This window comes from Schistocerca americana, chromosome 1 (assembly GCF_021461395.2).
Source record: "Schistocerca americana isolate TAMUIC-IGC-003095 chromosome 1, iqSchAmer2.1, whole genome shotgun sequence".
Classification (NCBI taxonomy): domain Eukaryota; kingdom Metazoa; phylum Arthropoda; class Insecta; order Orthoptera; family Acrididae; genus Schistocerca; species Schistocerca americana.
Window position 1 is genome coordinate 897,557,405 of NC_060119.1, and position 21,422 is coordinate 897,578,826.

A 21,422-nucleotide genomic window follows, 5' to 3' on the forward strand; every position below is an offset into this window, starting at 1 on the left:
GGGTGAAGCATGCGCATTCTCCATAGCGCTGTACCCCTCGTCTCCTGATGTGTGACTTCCACGTAAGGTTCAAATGGTTCAAATGGCTCTGAGCACTATGGGACTCAACTTCTGAGGTCATTAGTCCCCTAGAACTTAGAACTACTTAATCCTAACTAACCTAAGGACATCACACACATCCATGCCCGAGGCAGGATTCGAACCTGCGACCGTAGCAGTCGCGCGGTTCCGGACTGAGCGCCTAGAACCGCTAGACCACCGCGGCCGGCCCAACGTAAGGCGTCGATCCATTGCGACACGAGGAATCTGCCGTTGTTGGTTGGTTGGTTGTTTGGGGAAGGAGACCAGACAGCGTGGTCATCGGTATCATCGGATTAGGGAAGGATGGGGAAGGAAGTCGGCCGTGCCCTTTCAGAGGAACCATCCCGGCATTTGCCTGGAGCGATTTAGGGAAATCACGGAAAACCTAAACCAGGATGGCCGGACGCGGGATTGAACCGTCGTCCTCCCGAATGCGAGTCCAGTGTGTAACCATTGCGCCACCTCGCTCTGTGCCGTTGTTGGACTACAGTATGGGGCCTCCCATTATCCTTAGCGGGTGCAGCTCTAGCGGAATCTTCTTCCTGGTGAAAATCACGGCCTGACATTTGGACACCCTGAGTTTGAGCCGCCATTTGGTGGCCCATGCTCCTACCTCATTGCAGGCCAGCTGCAGGCGGCATCTCATCAGTTGCGCGTTCATTCTTCGCGTGAAAAGCGCAGAGTGCCAGTTGAACTCTTGGTGTCTTTGAGACGTCTGCTGTGGAAAGGTAGTACAGGAGGGAGCCGAGGACGCACCCCTGTGGTACTCCCACTCTGATGGGACGTGCTGTGGACTCCTCCGTGAAAACGTGGAAGGTGCGCCCCGTCAAGTACTATCGGAGCAGGCGGGCGTGCGACACTGGCAATCCATGTACCAGATACTTGTACATGAGGCCGCCGTGCAACACGCTGTCGAATGTTCTGGAGACGTCAACGAGTACCGAGCCAAGGTACTCGCGTCACTCCAGTGCTCCCGTCGCCTGCACCACCAGGCGAAGCAGTTAACGCTCAGATGCCGAACTGGTCGTCAGGGAGCAGGCCTTCATCCTTCGCAGTCGCTTGGTGTACAGCCTCTCTAACATCTTGGAGACTGCAGGCAGCAGGCTTATGGGGCGATAATTCTGCACAGCCTGTTGTCCTTACCAGCCTTAGGAATGGCTAGCACCTACGATGTTTCCTTGCAGAGGGGTAGTTGCAGGTCCTCAGGATGGTTACTGCAGCAGTTGAAGCCGTTACGACGGAAAATCGCTATGTCACGGTGGATGGCATAGCCACCAACATGAACATCAATCGTGGCTCAGAACATCACATCATTCAGGAAGTGCTAAAGTTTTGAAAATGTCTGCAAGGTGGGTGCCACGGCAGCTCACTCCACAACTGTCACACCCACCAGATCTCGCACCGAATGGTAACCCAACGTTTGGATCACTCAAAGACGCAATGGAAGGAAAAATTTCGTTCCGATGAAGAGATGCGCACACGACCAAAAGTTTTTCTCCTTTTTTTTCCGGAGGAATTCATGCACTTTCTAAGCTCTGGAGGAAGTGTGTTGAATGACGGAGACTATATGGAAAAGCGACAAACTTCTATTCCACTTTTGTTCAATAAAAATTTTTAAAAAGTGAGGTTTTCATTTGACTCTGCCTCGTATACTGTACAATCTGTATCACAAGATTCACAGCCACGTTTGACTGATTCCTCCAATCGGCTTACTCTACTAGTACATTCGAAGAACAGACTGTGGCTAAGCAGTCATACAGCACTTGTCCGGCAAGTACTGCCACTCTCTTTTCATTATTATTATTATTATTATTATCATCATCGATTATTCCCATTTAAAGAGAGCGTTTGAACTAGAATTCCTTTATTTTAATTTCTTTATTTATTATTATTATTATTATTTCTTTCTTGTCTCAGACGTTATGTCTGGTTAAAAATGGAAGGTGACGCAGACCTTGATCAAGCGTGACTTCCTTTTAACTGTACGGTATATGTTACACTGCATTTAGGAACTTTCGGGTAACTGAACAAGTGTCAATAATTACAGATTTCTGTAGTTGTATATATAAGTTTGGATGTAACTGTATTGCATTGATGTGCTGGTGGATATTGTGTGGTATGACTCCTGTAGTTGAAAGTATAATTGGTATAATGTCAACTTTATCCTGATGCCACATGTCCTTGACTTCCTCAGCCAGTTGGATGTATTTTTCAATTTTTTCTCCTGTTTTCTTTTGTATATTTGTTGTATTGGGTATGGATATTTCGATTAGTTGTGTTAATTTCTTCTTTTTATTGGTGAGTATAATGTCAGGTTTGTTATGTGTTGTTGTTTTATCTGTTATAATAGTTCTGTTCCAGTATAATTTGTATTCATTGTTCTCCAGTACATTTTGTGGTGCATACTTGTATGTGGGAACATGTTTTATAAGTTTATGTTGTAAGGCAAGCTGCTGATGTATTATTTTTGCTACATTGTCATGTCTTCTGGGGTATTCTGTATTTGCTAGCATTGTACATCCACTTGTGATGTGATCTACTGTTTCTATTTGTTGTTTGCAAAGTCTGCATTTATCTGTTGTGGTATTGGGATCTTTAATAATATGCTTGCTGTAGTGTCTGGTGTTTATTGTTTGATCCTGTATTGCAATCACGAATCCTTCCGTCTCACTGTCTATATTGCCTTTTCTTAGCCATGTGTTGGATGCGTCTTGATCGATGTGTGGCTGTGTTAGATGATACGGGTGCTTGCCATGTAGTGTTTTCTTTTTCCAATTTACTTTCTTTGTGTCTGTTGATGTTATGTGATCTAAAGGGTTGTAGAGGTGGTTATGAAATTGTAGTGGTGTAGCCGATGTATTTATGTGGGTGATTGCTTTGTGTATTTTGCTAGTTTCTGCTCGTTCTAGAAAGAATTTTCTTAAATTGTCTACCTGTCCATAATGTAGGTTTTTTATGTCGATAAATCCCCTTCCTCCTTCCTTTCTACTTAATGTGAATCTTTCTGTTGCTGAATGTATGTGATGTATTCTATATTTGTGGCATTGTGATCGTGTAAGTGTATTGAGTGCTTCTAGGTCTGTGTTACTCCATTTCACTACTCCAAATGAGTAGGTCAATATTGGTATAGAATAGGTATTTATAGCTTTTGTCTTGTTTCTTGCTGTCAATTCTGTTTTCAGTATTTTTGTTAGTCTTTGTCTATATTTTTCTTTTAGCTCTTCCTTAATATTTCTATCATCTATTCCTATTTTTTGTCTGTATCCTAGATATTTATAGGCATCTGTTTTTTCCATCGCTTCTATGCAGTCGCTGTGGTTATCCAATATGTAATCTTCTTGTTTAGTGTGTTTTCCCTTGACTATGCTATTTTTCTTACATTTGTCTGTTCCAAAACCCATATTTATATCATTGCTAAATAATTCTGTTATCTTTAGTAATTGGTTGAGTTGTTGATTTGTTGCTGCCAGTAGTTTTAGATCATCCATGTATAGCAAATGTGTGATTTTGTGTGGGTATGTTCCAGTAATATTGTAACCATAATTTGTATTATTTAGCATGTTGGATAGTGGGTTCAGAGCAAGGCAGAACCAGAAAGGACTTAATGAATCTCCTTGGTATATTCCACGCTTAATCTGTATTGGCTGTGATGTGATTATTATTATTATTATTATTATTATTATTATTATTATCATCATCATCATCATCATCGATTATTCCCATTTAAAGAGAGCGTTTTAACTTGAATTCCTTTACTTTAATTTCGTTATTTATTAATTATTATTATTATTCACTTTTTTTGGTCTTATTCGATCATCAGTGGATCACAAGGGGCATTTTCTGAGTTTTTTATAGCATTCCTTTTTGCCCACACTTTCATTCTCACAGAAATGGCTTCTTCTGCTTGTCAACCAAACTGTCTCGGTCTTTTTGGGTTTATGTCATGCCAACTGACAAGTCGTCAGTTTTCTGACTCCTACACAGTGTTATTCGTGCTTGCTTCAGGTCTTACTCTGTTAATCCATTGCATGGTTTCAGTTTTAGTTAGTTAATCTGGTTATTTCCATTCTTTTCATGTTCTTGTAGAATCATAGCTTTCTTTTTTTCGTATCCTGACAGATATTGGCATATTTTTATCTTTGTTCTTTGTGTGTTCCTTATTCAGTCCAATTTGGACCTCAAATGCACCTGATTTCTTTTCGATTTCTTAAATGTCTCTCTTTCCCTATAATGTGAGAACAGTACTTCAAGCTCAGACAGACACCGGTCTGATGACTTTGTGCCTCCGTTTTGTTCACATTGAGAGGCATTTTTTTAATTGTAGACATCGTTAGTAAACTTGAAAGTTTTTTCAGTTTTGTGACATCGAGTTTCATAACCAGAGTACTTCCTTGGATGGCTTTGCTCAGATATTTGACTGGCAAACACATTCGATTTTGTTGTTCACAAAAGCTAACAAGTGCATCTTAAATACTGGTTCTTCCTGATTTGATACGTCCGTCAATGCGATGCTCCGAATTTAGTTATCACCACACTTTGACTACTATCTCCTCGACAACTGAAAATTAATGCGAGTCCGTCTCCTTGTCTCATTCTTTTTTTTAACTTCAAAACGTTCCGAAATGTCTCTTTTGATCTTAGATTTTGTACCATTAACGGTTTCACGAACAATTGCATCTGTTCTGAAGTTTGTAGTCTTTCAGAATCTGGAAGTGACTTAGGGCCCACTCACTAATAAGCGTTTTTTTTAAATGAACTTACAAACTATATTTGTAATAATTTTTTTAGTGTCAGAATTAGTTTTAGAATTGAAATTAGTTTTGGGTACTACCTGTTTGGTCTGAAACTTGCTTAATATTCGCTAATTTTGTATTCAAGTTATTGCGCTCGGTGCAGGAGACATTGAGATGGAATTTTGAATTGGTTATTTATTGAATTTAAGGATGGGATATGCTGTTCTGACCAGGAAAACCAAAGGTCTCCTTTACATTTATGTTCGTACTCTGCAGATCGGTTAATTAGTCGGCACGTTTTACTATACCATGCTTTACGGTTTTAAAAAATAGCGACATTCAGTCTATGGAGATCAGTGGTTGACGTACGATACCTTTATTTGTCTAAATTAAGAAGTAACAAAAATAAACCAATTTTGGTCATGTCCATATATTGGTCGTCTATAAATTCTACATGTCGTAAGCTGAATTTTGATCGCTCAAATTGTTCAGAACAGTACAGACTGTCCTCATGCAAATTCCCCAGTGGATCTTTGTCACCTCTATATCAGCCTGTTAATTTGGATATTCTGTTGCTAATATGACAATGGCTGGTTACAAGATTCCTTTCGCCACCATCTTCATTCACATGTCAAACTGACAAACTAAAATACTTTTCCCGCATTCAGCCTAAAAGTTTTTTTTGTCAGTAAATGTATGACCGTACCGTTTCTCAGAAACTTTTATTAGCATTCGCTCTTATTTCACCACCACAGTAGACCTCTGCTGGTTCTGATGCTATCAAAGTAGCTCCTTCACAGATAGGACTACTTGTCAATATATTTCTCAGTGACTGAGGTCACTAACTACAGATGATCTAATGGTACAACTCAATGTAAATAGCTACGTAGATGGTTTCCAGGTCTTGCACAACTTACACAATCACACACCTTTTTTAATTAGTTTTCCGCTCGACTATTGCAACGTGTGTTGAACTTACACTCAGATTCTTCCGAAATGTATTAAAACGGAACAAGTCTCCGTAATCGCTTCCTCCAACATATCGAACAATTTGAAGTACTGTGTGCAGTCATGTCGGATACTCACCACTATAGTGTATTAACTGCAGTTTGAGGCTTACTGCCAGAAATGAGGTTGTCCAGTTTACTTGAAGATCATCTTGAAAATATGACGATTTAACATGATCCATATAGTGCAATGAACGCACAATAAGCTACGTTTCCAACATTATTTGCTAAAACAGTGTAAAATCTGGTGCTAATTAACATGTCGATATAAACAATGCAAGCGATGAAAGTCAATAATCTTGTGTTTTTAAATCCACTTCCAAAAGCGCCGTAGTTACAACGTAGCTTTTAGCTTCGACCACACCCCTAAGGAAATCGACAGTTTTTATTTATGCACAATGAACACCACAGACAAATCTACTACAGCTACTTTTATTATCAAAATAAAAGAAAGGTAGTATTTTCATTTACCTCGTGGTTTTTTTCGTAGTTACCTGATTTAGATGTATGGGATACAGTTACATATTTTAAGAATTCGATGATGTTCCTGGGTCTATCACCTAACGGCAAGGGCTTTAAAGCAAGCTCCCTGAAAGAACTGATGATTTTAAAGCGCTTTAACTGCAGTTATTTAGGGAAAGAAAGTACCCATTTGTCGAGTTTCACACAGTTATTGATTTATTGTATGATCCTAGATATATTAGAGGTCTGTGACATCATTTAAACACGATCACCAGACAAATCCTTATGTCTGTTGTGTGTGAAGTGTAACGTAACCTGGCTCAACCTCAGTTCTGTTTCATACCTGACACTATTCCCACAGCAAGAAAATATGGAACTGCTGGTCATTCTTGTTCTGTTGGCTTGAAGTGAGTCAACAACTACTCGGGCGTGGAATGTCACCGCCTAGTCACTTCGACAGGATGTAGTCTAAAAAAATGGCTCTGAGCACTATGGGACTTAACATCTATGGTCATCAGTCCCCTAGAACTTAGAACTACTTAAACCTAACTAACCTAAGGACAGCACACAACACCCAGCCATCACGAGGCAGGGAAATTCCCTGACCCCGCCGGGAATCGAACCCGGGAACCCGTGCGTGTGGATGTAGTCTTCGTCGCTGCTTTATGCGTAGTGGACAGAGCAATGACATGTGGCATTCTGCTGCAGAGTTAGTTTGATTGATAATGTGCTTTTGAGGATAAAAGTGAGAAAAGAATGGGAGAGACAGTTCACGTCTTTAACTGAATTTGTATTTTATATTTTTTTTACAGGTCTTAGACACGCACTAACAAGTTGAGAAAGGGAACTAATGTATATAGTTCCTTTTCTGTTAATGTTCTACATTCAGCCTCTTTAGAGGAATGAAGTGGAAGAATTAATACAAACAGGAATGAACAATTTTGAGCTCTGCTTTAACGGCAAGAATCGCTATCTTAGTCTACAGAGATCATTTATTGATGTCATTTTGTCCCTTTCGTAGTGTTCATTTTAGTGTAATTTAAAATAACTTTATTGTCAAACATATTTTTACCTAACTAAAAGTTTATATACAACAAGTTATGTTACAATATGTCACAGGAATACTGAACAACGAAACGTTGCTGTGTCAGAGTTTACTGGTCAGAATGCACGCCACATGGCCTAGCAGTCACATTTCTTAAAAACAGTGACCTCCAGTTCTCCGTACAAGTCCTCCTCCATTTGAACGAGCGCGGTCTCTCGAAAGTGTCATTCCCCTGCTCGCACCGACACAGGCAGCTAAGGGCAACGGTAGCGGCTATTCTGGCTCCAGTTGGGTCGCGTCCTTCAACACTATTCCGCGTCGCCTTCCGCGCTCGGGGGCGTAGCTTCTACTGCTGCTGCTGCTGCTGCAGTCTTCGCCTCTTCCTCGGTGGTGTGACCGTCTTTGGTGCTAGCGGGTGATCCGCTGCTCTCTTCATCCTTAACCTTCTTCGGACTTCCCGACTCTTCCGGCGGCTGCTCGTCAGCTCGATCTTCACTTCTGTTCTCGTCAACTTCATTGGGCTTCTCCTTTACGTCACTACACTGCTCGGTGGCGTTCCGCCCCTCCGTATCTTCGTAAGCGTGGTTGACGTTCCAGCCGGCGGCAGCAGGCGCCGTCGTATCGAAGTTGGCAGCAGCTATGCTCGCGTTCACCACCTCATTGGCGGAGTAGCTTTTGGACGTGTCCTTGTTGATAGGCGAAGTCTCAATGGCAAAAGCGGCCGCTTCCTTGTTCTTGTTCTTTTTGGATTTCCCAAATCCTTTTTCTCCACCGTCCATGAATTTTATCTTGTCCTTGATGATGTCATTACCCTCGACCTGCGGTCGGCGACGCAGGTAGAACTTGTTGAAGAAGAAGTAGAAGGTGCCCACGACGGCGCACATCGCGGCGAACACCTGGTAAGTGGGTCGCGTCCCGATCCCCTTCATCAGGTAGCCGCCTACCAGACTGCCAGCTCCCTTGCCTGCGGAAACAAACCGAGTCACAAAACAAACAAACAAAATCAACATTTGTATGTGTGATTTTGTTGGCTCAAAAATATGCTGGGTGGTCAGAAATAGTCTCAAAAGCTTGCAAAGGCGTTCCAGGGTAGGTCTTGCCGACAAATGACTGTTAAGAATAAAATTCGATACGTTGCACCGTTTCCGTAGTAATTACCATGAATTTAGCCAGTCAAGCCGTTGCGCGCGCAAATTCAAGCACCCTGCTAGATACAACTTGTGCAATTTGTTCTCAAAGCGTAGATGATAGAACACGAGACTACTCAGCCTTTGACTCAGGTTCCATCCTACAAACACCCCATTATCCAGTTTTTGTACCGCCCTCTTGATCCGGTTTAGGAAACCGAAAGGGCCGCTTGAGTTTGTGCGCACAACGGCTTTATTGAACTGGCGCAACGTATCTAATTTTTTCTTAGTATTAATTTATCAGCACAAGCTAACCTGCAACATCCTTAAAAGCTTTTCAGACTGTTTCTGGCCACTCTGTACAATTTCAGGTCATTTCGGTAAATTCTGAGCAACACGTGTCTTCAAAACAGACGTGTGTCCACATAATTATGTAAATCGATGAAAGTAAATTTATAGAAAATTTCTAAATACGGTGCTACAGAATAATGATGTTGATTAGATGCGTAACTGGAGTAACTAAGAGACACTCGATCGAAATAGGACGATAAGAAATTTGTGGCACACCTTTACGAAAATAAGAGATCGGCTGACAGGACTCGTCCTGAGGTATCAAAGCTATGGAGGTAATTTGGTTGATAGTAGTTGCAGGCGAGAGCAAGGCTTAACCACAATAAGCAAAAGTTCAAATACAGAAGCAGTTTTCAGTAGTGACGTGGAAACAAAGGAGATTGTGCAGAATATTTTAGAGTGGAAAGGTGCTAAACAGTCTCCGGAATTAATACCCCAAAAACATCGGATTGTACATTTCCTTTTTTTTACCTTCAAGATATTTTCTTGTACAACTTCGTTGAGAGTCTGATTGTATAAACATTACTGCTAACATAATATCTAATTGTTGGCGATGATAACAGAGGCAACTTTAATGAGTTGATTCAGAATTATTTATAATGTTCAGTATCTTCAGATATTTCTTTTTATGAACTACACAATTGGTAATCCGTCATTTCTGTCTTCCGCGAAGTGAGTGAAAGGAATAAGCGGTATCTGCCCCAAGTTAATAAGTGTGACACTAACGAAGCTGCTCACCCGAAGAGCTGAAGAAGTTGACAGAAGCTTCGTATGCTACGTTCTGGTGATTGCCTTTACGACCGAGATTTGAACAGGTAAAACGTGATAGGTATTCGTTCCATTTGCGAGTACAAGCAACAAACTACGCACAAGAGATAATATTTCATTATTTCTTTCGTAACTAAAATTCCGCCTTAACATTATATTGCCAGCAGTTATTTCATGTACTTTTCTATGGAGTTTTCATGGAAGTAAGTATATCTTTTTTCGCATATAAAGTTTTTTTAAATTGCTGTAACTGCTGTAATTTCATAGGTCAATGAGCCGAAAATTTTGGATAACGGTCAAAAAACAGATTTTTAGAACGTAATTCATTTTAAACCAAACTTATTCTCGAGGAAGTTTGGTGTTTTGATGTTTAACGTACGTTTTGGATTTAAGTAGGGATGCTGTTAAAATGCCCTAAGCAAAAATTATGTTTTATTTAGTAAAGTTACAGGAAAAAATTTATGCAAAAATTTTATCTATACATAACGAATATCTTTCAACTCTAGAAATATGCATTTTTTAAGTGCTTGCCGGAACAATACATTATTTACGTTAGATTTCCTGTCGTATTGCAAACTTATTGCTTGCTTACTGAATTGCTAATTTTAGCATAGGCATAGCGACTTTACGACTCTTGTGAAAGATTCTTATGAGAGGCACGAGTGTGTCTTCTTAATTTACGACAGTGAGCTTGGCTACGGGTCTGCAGTACGTGACGGAGGATGTACTAACTACAGCTAGGTTGACGAATGGGTAGTTGGCTACAAGTGCCCTATTACGAGCTGCAGGAGCGGGAAGTCGACAACAGAGGCACGTTCCGGAGAAGCTGTCCGCACGCTGGCATGAAAAGCAAACACGCACCATCTTGACGCTGAAGAAGAGAAGCTACGTTCCTATGCTTCGCAAGACAGAAAATTAATATAATTTGGAGCATAAAGGTCTGTGAACCAAAATGGCGGCCCCGTCTCTCAAACACGCCACTTGTATCAAGAAATTTCTTCAACTTTTGCAGTTACTGTGAGAAACGTACGAGAAGGACGTATGTGAGTGAATAGCTGCTATTGTGACAATGCCTAAATTAAAAGAAAATTGCGGAATGGGTTTGTTATCAGGAATAAAAGTGATAAGAGCTGTAAACTTTCGCACTGGTAGTTTACACAGTTATTTTCACGACTCACAATTATACGAAATCCCTTTAATGCAAAGTCAGTGACAGTATAATCAGTTGTGCAAATTCTGTATTCATATCGAGATTATTCGCACACGCACTATAACTGAGCCTTGTTTTGGCGTTCGTTTCTTTCCTAATATGTTAATACTAGCCACAAGGTTCAGGTATCTCCATTTCCTATGAAGCTCCAAGTCCTGTAGTTCCACAATGCACTGCCTCCTACATAGGAACTGGTATTTCGGTGGAACTACGTAGAACACATGCAACACAACTTGTTATAAGAGTCATATGATTCATCATCAATGGGAACACTTTTAGTCCGTCATTAATAATGGCACTGTAGCTATACTACACCATTCTCTTCTTCATTTTGTCACCTGTGTCAGTATTTTGTTCTACAACAGCCACAATACAGAACTGAAAGCAAGTTAAACTTGCCTCAGGGAATCTAATCTTGGCAATATGTTTTGCAGAACTTCCTATATGACGAAAACTTAACCGAAAGCAATTTTTTTTAAAACGTGTAAATGGAGAAAGACGATAGTGCAGAAGCTCTAACTATTAATATTAATTTCAGTGTAGTGCATCCACGAGCAATCCCAAAGGAGTAGTAAAATCTGTTTGAGCGACAAGAAATAAAAACTATTTTTGCGTCGGTTGGATCTGAACAACAATAATAAATACAAATAGCTAGGCAGTTATTTCCTTGGTAAGTAGGACCTTCAACCTGCCTAAGCCGGAGGAACATATCAAGGAGGATTTACAAAAATTCATAGTTGTTTTACTTTCTGAAATAAAATCTTAGTGATCTGCAATTATTCCTCGTTTATTAAGTCCAACTTTTTAAAAAAAATTCCTACAATCTGTTTCTAGTTATTTCACAAAGGTATCGTCCATGGCGTGTAGAAGTTCTGCATCAGTAAAAAGTTGCTGATCTAACAGCTGAATCTTAATTTTTGGAGGCATACATATTCAGGTCAGTTATCTGCAGGAGTATAGAGAAGATCAAAGACACTAAGACCATTGCAGTTACAGTATCAGCACAATTTTGTTTTGCAGAGTGTTTTCTGATTGAAAAAATACACTCCTGGAAATGGAAAAAAGAACACATTGACACCGGTGTGTCAGACCCACCATACTTGCTCCGGACACTGCGAGAGGGCTGTACAAGCAATGATCACACGCACGGCACAGCGGACACACCAGGAACCGCGGTGTTGGCCGTCGAATGGCGCTAGCTGCGCAGCATTTGTGCACCGCCGCCGTCAGTGTCAGCCAGTTTGCCGTGGCATACGGAGCTCCATCGCAGTCTTTAACACTGGTAGCATGCCGCGACAGCGTGGACGTGAACCGTATGTGCAGTTGACGGACTTTGAGCCATGGCGTATAGTGGGCATGCGGGAGACCGGGTGGACGTACCGCCGAATTGCTCAACACGTGGGGGCGTGAGGTCTCCACAGTACATCGATGTTGTCGCCAGTGGTCGGCGGAAGGTGCACGTGCCCGTCGACCTGGGACCGGACCGCAGCGACGCACGGATGCACCCCAAGACCGTAGGATCCTACGCAGTGCCGTAGGGGACCACACCGCCACTTCCCAGCAAATTAGGGACACTGTTGCTCCTGGGGTATCGGCGAGGACCATTCGCAACCGTCTCCATGAAGCTGGGCTACGGCCCCGCACACCGTTAGGCCGTCTTCCGCTCACGCCCCAACATCGTGCAGCCCGCCTCCAGTGGTGTCGCGACAGGCGTGAATGGAGGGACGAATGGAGACGTGTCGTCTTCAGCGATGAGAGTCGCTTCTGCCTTGGTGCCAATGATGGTCGTATGCGTGTTTGGCGCCGTGCAGGTGAGCGCCACAATCAGGACTGCATACGACCGAGGCACACAGGGCCAACACCCGGCATCATGGTGTGGTGAGCGATCTCCTACACTGGCCGTACACCACTGGTGATCGTCGAGGGGACACTGAATAGTGCACGGTACATCCAAACCGTCATCGAACCCATCGTTCTACCATTCCTAGACCGGCAAGGGAACTTGCTGTTCCAACAGGACAATGCACGTCTGCATGTTTCCCGTGCCACCCAACGTGCTCTAGAAGGTGTAAGTCAACTACCCTGGCCAGCAAGATCTCCGGATCTGTCCCCCATTGAGCATGTTTGGGACTGGATGAAGCGTCGTCTCACGCGGTCTGCACGTCCAGCACGAACGCTGGTCCAACTGAGGCGCCAGGTGGAAATGGCATGGCAAGCCGTTCCACAGGACTACATCCAGCATCTCTACGATTGTCTCCATGGGAGAATAGCAGCCTGCATTGCTGCGAAAGGTGGATATACACTGTACTAGTGCCGACATTGTGCATGCTCTGTTGCCTGTGTCTATGTGCCTGTGGTTCTGTCAGTGTGATCATGTGATGTACCTGACCCCAGGAATGTGTCAATAAAGTTTCCCCTTCCTGGGACAATGAATTCACGGTGTTCTTATTTCAATTTCCAGGAGTGTAATTACCAAGTTTCAGTTCCGTACGTAGGAGATTGGGCGGAGGGGGTGTTTGTGGCTACCTCTATCTCTGGAAACAGAGTTACACTTCGTAACGCTTGCCACTTGCCAGTGATTGTTTTGTAAGAGATGAAGAAAATAGTCTCAGTTCTTTAATTCAGAGTCCGAGCTATCGGCACTGCTATTGTTAAAACATCTTTAAACTTTCAATTCATGTTTTGTCATTTGTTTGGGATATATTAGTTGTAAGGGATGTTCACTACTACGTGATATACTATTCCGCTTTGTATATTGCTGAAACATTTTGCAACTACCTTTCGCAATATTTGTAGCTAACTGGTCCTCGTGGAAAATGTGACGTGGTGCAGTGTGGCTTATATCCAGCTGAGTAACACCTGTCACGTTGTGATCACGAGCCGAGTGCGTGGGTGATAATGTGGTTGGTTGGTTGGTTTGTGGGATTAAAGGGACCAGACTGCTACGGTCATCGGTCCCTTTTTCCAAATACTAAAAACACCCACATAGAATAAAAACGATGAACAGAATAGATCACAGACGACACAGAACAAGAGAAACTGTACCAGACAAAACGAACTAAAATCACACAGATGGTGACAGTGGTTGGCCGACCATAGAAATAAAAAAGGAAAAGCCAACCACTTAGAAACACGTTAAAAAATCAGTTTAAAATCGTAGGCCAAAGGCCAGAACCAACACAAAATAATAAAAGAAAACAGAAACACTCAGATTAAATGATAAAAATCCCCTGCCCGAATAAAACGTAAAACTACGTCAGCCATAGCAGAGTCATCGGTTAAAATGGCAGGGAGCGTGTCAAAGTGCGAACGACTGCCTGAGCACAGCTAAAAGTGGACAGTCCAATAAAATGTGTACCACTGTCAAAACGGAGCCGCAGCGACATAAAGGTGAGTCCTCACGTCGCAATAGGTGGCCGTGCGTCATCCTTGTGTGCCCAATGCGCAGCCGGTAGAGGACAACAGACTCCATGCGAGAGACCCGCACGGAGGAGCGCCACACACCGGTAGGCTCCTTGATGGCCCGAAGTTTGTTTCGGGAAGGCAGGGCGCGCCATTCAGTGTCCCAAAGGTCTAGAATTGTGCTGCATAGGAACGCCCGCAAATCTGTCTCCGGGAGGCCAATGTCCAGAGATGGTGTACTGGTGGCCTCTTTCGCCAGGCGGTCAGCATTCTCATTGCCTGGTATCCCAACATGGCCTGGGGTCCACACGAAGACCACAGAGCGACCGCAACAGGCAAGAGTACGCAGGGACTCCTGGATAGCCATCACCAGACGGGAACGAGGGAAACACTGGTCGAGAGCTCGTAAACCGCTCAGAAAATCGCTACAGATAACGAAGGACTCACCTGAGCAGGAGCGGATATACTCTAGGGCACGAAAATGGCGACCAGCTCAGCAGTGTAAACGCTGCAGCCAGCTGGCAAGGAACGTTGTTCGGAATGGTCCCCTAGAGTTAGCGCATAACCGACACGACCAGCAACCATCGAACCGTCAGTGTAAACAAAGCCAGAGCCATGATACGTTGCGAGGATGGAAAGAAAGCGGCGGCGGAAAGCCTCCGGAGGGACTGAGTCCTTCGGGACCTGTGCCAATTCCAGCTGAAGGCGAGGGCGAGGCACACACCACGGGGGTGTATGCAGAGGTGCCCGGAAAGGAGGCGGAAGAGGATAAGCCCCAAGCCAGGAGAGAAGCTCTCGGGCGCGGACCGCGATCGTATAGCCAGCCCTGGGCCTGCGTTCTGGAAGATGGACGTGCGACTGTGGGAATAGTAGCCGATAGTTAGGATGCCCGGGCAAGCTGAAAACATGGGCAGCATAAGAAGCCAGCAAACGTTGGCGGCGTAATCACAGTAGAGGGACACCCGCCTCCACAAGTATGCTGTCCACTGGGCTGGTCCGGAAAGCACCAATGGCAAGGCGTAGCCGCTGTGGAGGATTGGGTCCAGCAACCGCAACGCAGATGGGGATGCTGAGCCATAAACCAGGCTCCCATAATCCAGACGGGACTGGATTAACGCCTGGTAGAGCCGTAACAGGGTAGATCGGTCGGCGCCCCAGCGGGTGTGGCTTAAGCATCTCAGAGCGTTGAGATGCCGCCAACACGCCTGTTTAAGCTGCCGAATATGAGGCAGCCAAGTCAACCGGGCATCAAAAACTACACCCAAAAACCTGTGGGTCTCCACCACAGCAAGGAGTGCGTCGGCAAGATAAAGCCGCGGCTCAGGATGGACAGTTCGGCGCCAGCAGAAATGCATAACGCGGGTCTTGGCAGCCGAAAACTGAAAACCATGCGCTACAGCCCAAGACTGCGCGTTGCGGATATCGCCCTGACGTTCAACAGCTGCAATGCCAGTAGAGCTGTAGTAAAGGCAGAAGTCGTCAGCATACAGGGAAGCGGAGACAGAATTTCCCACCGCTGCAGCGAGACCGTTTATGGCTATTAAAAACAGGCAGACACTGAGGACTGATCCCTGTGGTACCCCGTTCTCCTGGACTCGGGAGGAACTATGAGAGGCCGCGACTTGCACGCGGAAGGTACGATACGACAGAAAATTGCGGATAAAGATCGGCAGAGGGCTCCGAAGACTCCATCCATGAAGCGTAGAAAGGATGTGATGACGCCATGTCGTATCGTACGCCTTCCGCATGTCGAAAAAGACAGCGGCCAGGTGCTGACGGCGGGCAAAGGCAGTACGGATGGCCGACTCTAGACTCACCAGATTGTCGGTGGCGGAGCGGCCTTTACGGAACCCACCCCGAAACGGAGCCAGAAGGCCCCGAGACTCCAGTACCCAATTCAAGCGCCGGCTCACCATCCGTTCGAGAAGCTTGCAAAGAACGTTGGTGAGGCTAATGGGGCGGTAGCTGTCCACCTCCAAAGGGCTCTTGCCCGGTTTCAAAACGGGGATGACAATGCTTTCCCGCCATTGCGACGGAAACTCACCCTCGACCCAGAGACGGTTGTAAAGGTCGAGGAGGCGTCGCTTGCAGTCCACTGAAAGGTGTTTCAGCATCTGACAGTGAATGCGATCTGGCCCAGGAGCGGTATCAGGGCAAGCGGCAAGGGCACTGTGAAATTCCCACTCACTGAATGGAGCGTTGTAGGAATCAGAATGGTGGGTGCGAAAAGAAAGGCTCCGACGTTCCATCCGCTCTTTAATGGAGCGGAAGGCCAGTGGGTAATTGGAAGAAGCGGAACTAAGAGCAAAATGCTCTGCCAAGCTGTTGGCTATTTCGTCGGAGTCTGTACAAACTGCTCCATTCAGTGAGAGCGCAGGGACGCTGACAGGGGTCCGATAGCCATAAAGGCGTCGGATCTTGGCCCAGACCTGCGATGGAGAGACATGGAGGCCAATGGTGGACACGTACCGCTCCCAGCACTCCTGCTTGCTTTGGTGGATAAGGCGGCGGGCCCGCGCACGCAGCCGTTTGAAGGTGATGAGGTGTTCAATGCAGGGATGACGCTTGTGACGCTGGAGCGCCCGCCGGCGATCTTTTAACGCCTCAGCGATCTCGGGCGACCACCAAGGCACAGTCCGCCGCCGAGGGGACCCAGAATAACTGGGAACGGCAGATTCTGCGGCAGTAACTATGCTGGTGGTGACTGAGTGAACCACCTCATCAATGTCGTCATTAGAGAGAGGCTCAATAGCGGCAATGGAGGAGAACAAGTCCCAGTCAGCCTTATTCAGAGCCCATCTGCTGGGGCACCGAGAAGAGTGACGTTGTGGCAGTGACAGACGGATCGGAAAGTGGTCACTGCCACACAAGTCGTCATGCACACTCCATTGGACAGACGGTAAGAGGCGAGGGCTACAGATCGAAAGGTCGATGGCGGAGTACGTGCCATGCGCCACGCTGAAGTGTGTGAAGGAACCATCGTTTAAAAGTGAACGATCGAGCTGTGCCAATAAATGCTCAATGGTGGCGCCTCGACCTATTGCCACTGACCCACCCCACAGAGGGTTATGGGCGTTGAAGTCGCCCAGTAACAAGAAAGGTGACGGCAATTGGGCTAGCAGTGCAGCCAGCTCATGCTGAGTGACATCACCATCCGGTGGAAGGTAAAGACTGCAGACGGTAATAGCCTGTGGCGTCCACACCCTTACAGCGACAGCCTCTAAAGCTGTTTGTAGAGGGACAGACTCGCTGTGAAGAGAGTTAAGGACATAGATGCAGACGCCACCAGACACCCTTTCATAAGCTGCTTGGTTCTTATAATAACCCCGATAGCCACGAAGGGCGGGGGTACGCTTTGCTGGAAACCAAGTTTCCTGAAGAGCAATGCAGAAGAAAGGGTGAAGGCTGATAAGTTGTCGGAGCTCAGCTAGATGATGGAAGAAACCGCTGCAGTTCCACTGGAGGATGGTATTGGCCATGGCTGAGAAAGGCGTGACGGGACTGGGAAGGCAGATTACGCCGCTGGGTCACCTGCTGCCTCCGATTGAGCACCTGTGCTAGTGCTTTCCATGGCGTCGGAGGGACCGGCGAGATAGAGGTCCTCAGCGGACGCCAGAATCTCCACCTAATCCTCAGACGCAGAGCTTGTAGGAAGCGGTGGGATGGGTGCCACTGCAATGTCGTTAGCCTTGGGGACTGTCTTCTTCTTCTGTTTCTCTCGCTGTGCCTTCGGTGGTTCAGGCTGGGAGGACTTCACTGGGTCAGTCTCAGGGACAGACATGACCGTGTGTCCCTACGACCAGGGACCGGTGGTTGTTTCAGCCATTTGCGGCTGTCGGCTTTTGTACCGTTCGGAACTTGCGAAGGGAGGTCCCCAAGGGACCCCTTCCTGGCGAGAGGAGCCGAAGTAGTCTTACGCTTCTTCGGCTGGGAAGGGGGAACTGACGTCCCCGATGGTTGGGGGGTGTTGCTCCTGAAGTAGATGGAGCAGGAGCAACAGGGAGTTTTGTGCCCCCCACCATCAAGGGGGCAGGTGTGGTCCTTCGACTCTGAGAGCTGACTGGAGCTGATGGAACTACAGCAGAAGTGACAGTTGCGGCATAAGAAGATGTCATACGCACTGGATGAAGCCGATCATATTTGCGCTTCGCCTCAGTGTACGTCAGTCGGTCCAGGGTCTTGATTTCCATGATTTTCCGTTCCTTCTGCAGAATCGGACAGTCCGGCGAGCAAGGCGGATGGTGCTCTCCACAGTTCACGCAGATGGGAGGCGGGGCACAGGGAGTATCAGGATGGGAGGGTCGACCACAATCGCAACATACGAGGTCGGAAGCACAGCGTGAAGACATATGGCCGAACTTTCAACACTTGAAGCACCACATCAGAGGAGGGATATATGGCTTGACATCACAACGGTACACCATCACCTTGACCTTCTCAGGTAATTTGTCACCCTCGAAGGCCAAGATGAAGGCTCCGGTGGCAACTTGATGATCCCTCGGACCCCGGTGGACGCGCCGAACGAAATGGACACCTCGTCGCTCCAAGTTGGCGCGCAGCTCGTCATCGGACTGTAAAAGGAGATCCCTGTGGAAGATAATGCCCTGGACCATATTCAAACTTGTATGGGGCGTGATAGTAACGGAGACATCCCCCAGCTTATTACAAGCGAGCAAAGCTCGTGATTGGGCAGAAGATGCCATTTTTATCAACACCGATCTGGACCGCATTTTCGACAAGCCCTCCACCTCCCCAAACTTGTCCTCTAAATGCTCTACAAAGAACTGAGGTTTCATGGATATAAAGGATTCGCCATCAGCTCGGGTACAGACAAGATACCTGGGCGAATATGTCTCACTTTCATTCAATGCCTTTCGTTCCTCCCATGGTGTGGCGAGGGGAGGGGAAAGATTTGGGGTCATAAACGTTACCTTTATGGGCCCTCGAACGCTTAGAGACTGCTGGTGGCTGGCCACCAGCGAGAGAAGATGTGCCACGCTTCATTGCGTGTCATCCACCCTGATGCCACCTACTCAGACCAAGGGCCCTCCCCACGGGCGCCACCCAGCCACAGCAAAGGCCACCCGGCAGGATGGCCATTGCCGGGAGTCCCGATGCCCCAGGGAGATGGGCATCTACTCCTTGGCATACGTGGGGAGTTAACGGCGCAGGCATCAGTAGAGCGATCCCTGTGTTGTCAGGGGGCTACAACCAACAGGGTACATGGCGGCCCCACCACAACGGACTGGCTACCGTGCTGGATGTTAGGTAACATGTGGTCCATGGTCGCCGTCAGTGCAGAAAGAGGCACTGCACAGTGCAAGGTGTAATCTGCACGCAGGAACGTAGTCATGCCCAAGAGATGGAGAGCAGGCAGGACTGCAATTCAACAGCGAATAAGCTGGCGAAACGTCTGATCGCAAGATGGACACAATGCATCTCGTAAGGCGCCCTTCCCCAATCGGCTCGCTCTTCGGAAAATTTTGAGAGATGGAGGTCAAACCCAACAGGGGACCATCACATAAGGCCGAAAAGTTTGAGACTCCTTTTAGTCGTCTCTTACGACAGGCAGGAATACCGCGGGCCTATTCTAATCCCCGAACCCTCAGGGGGGGGGGGGGGGGTGATAATGTGAATGACAGTTTTCTCGTCTCCTATTGGCTGTCCAAAGCATGCCTTTACAAGTGTTTAAGCGTTGCCTTTCCTGACCTTTGATTGACTAAAGGTCGATAACAGATTCCAGAATGGCTTGACAACAAGTTCGTGGCGACTGTTCGTAGAATGAGGTCGCTCTGCGCAGGAGTGTGCGCTGCGATCATGTCCTGACGTCGACCGACTGTCGTATCATCCTCTTCATGCGGCGTCACGGAGATGCAATATGGGGAGCCATGTGGCCAGCACACCGCTTTTCGGCCGTTCGCTTCTCTTCAGACGTTTGAATCACTACTCATTCTAGTAGTTTCTCAATTGTCATCAGGAGGCTGAGTGCAATCCGTCATAGCCCTCCCACTAAGGAAAATACATGAGTTTCGGCAATTCAACCTGGGTCGTTCACATGAGAGAGAGAGGCGCTGGTCACTCGGCTACAGAAGGTAACTGCATAGTGCGACAGTGCGTTTTTATTCAAAATGGATCTTTTTAAAGTACTGCATTGCGATTTTGACAAAGCGTAATGGCACACATTGCACCATGGCAATAAAAGTGTTGTCGCGTCTTTCAAATTTCCTAGCTCTTTATTACAGTCAGGACGGGTATGGTCAAAGGACCTACGAGTGTGTCAATTGTTTTGCGAAAGAGACACAATTTGATTAAGGAGCCTGTTTCCTGATTCTCATTACTTAAAATGTAAGTCCAGGACACATTAGATTATTTAAAATTTCTCCTAATTAGCATAATTGCAGTAAATATTCTAGAAGCTATTTACATCTCAAAAGAACATCTGAATATTAAGATCTTCAAAGAACACAAGAAATGGACATGGTACATTAGTAGCTGGGCCGCAGGAAAAATAAGCAAGCCAAAACGAAAAATTTCACTTGGAATGAGTTCGGCCAAAAACTACGCGATGTGACGGGACAAAAAAATTGCTTTGCTCACATTGCTCTTCAGTAATGTTAGTTCAGCCTGCATGATATGAAATTGCATCTGCTAGGCAACGAATAATCACTCACGTGTTAAAAAGAAGTTCAATGAACAGAATGAAACTAAGTGAAACCCGCGCTTCCACAATTTCCATGACACCTGACAAATCGGTTCGGGCCTAGCGTGGTGTTTGGCGTAGACACACCTGCCAAATTAAACACTCGCCACCGTAGGGTGGAGGCAGCTCCAGCACTGCTTCCAGACGCCAGAGTCCGCGCCGCTCAGGATTGGACACCAGGACTGAAGTATGGGCGCCAACGCCCCTTCTGTCCCATTCTGAGTTCCGTACCAGAATGGGCTTCCCAATTCCCATCTCAGTTGATTTGATTTTATCAGGGAAGCAAGAACAACTTGGTCAAGCCTGCTGCTGCACAGAGTTGAATGTGCGTTATCGTTCCCTGTGTCTGTAGTAAAGTCAACCAATTCCCTTGATCAGTGAAAGATCTTTTACCAGCTAGACGATTTCCTCAGGTCTGGTTGATCCGAATAGTTTGTGCTTAATCTGCAACGCCCATGTGAAACTTAAGACTGTTAAGACCTGTCCATATCACGTTTTCCAGAGTAATTTCGGCTGCAGATGCACTTTCTATAAAT

At 45.9% G+C, this 21,422-nt stretch overlaps 1 protein-coding gene across 2 annotated transcripts in view; it reads right to left on the reverse strand.

Moving 5' to 3' along the window:
- Positions 1-7,052: 7,052 nt before the first annotated feature.
- LOC124547440 (major facilitator superfamily domain-containing protein 6-like) overlaps positions 7,053-21,422 on the reverse strand; it is a 323,248-nt gene continuing 308,878 nt past the window's right edge. For both annotated transcript variants that reach the window (XM_047125105.1, XM_047125106.1), the window contains exon 10: positions 7,053-8,292. In XM_047125105.1, the coding sequence (XP_046981061.1) occupies positions 7,637-8,292 (656 nt within the window). In that variant the 3' untranslated portion in view covers positions 7,053-7,636. The remainder of the gene's footprint in view (positions 8,293-21,422) is intronic.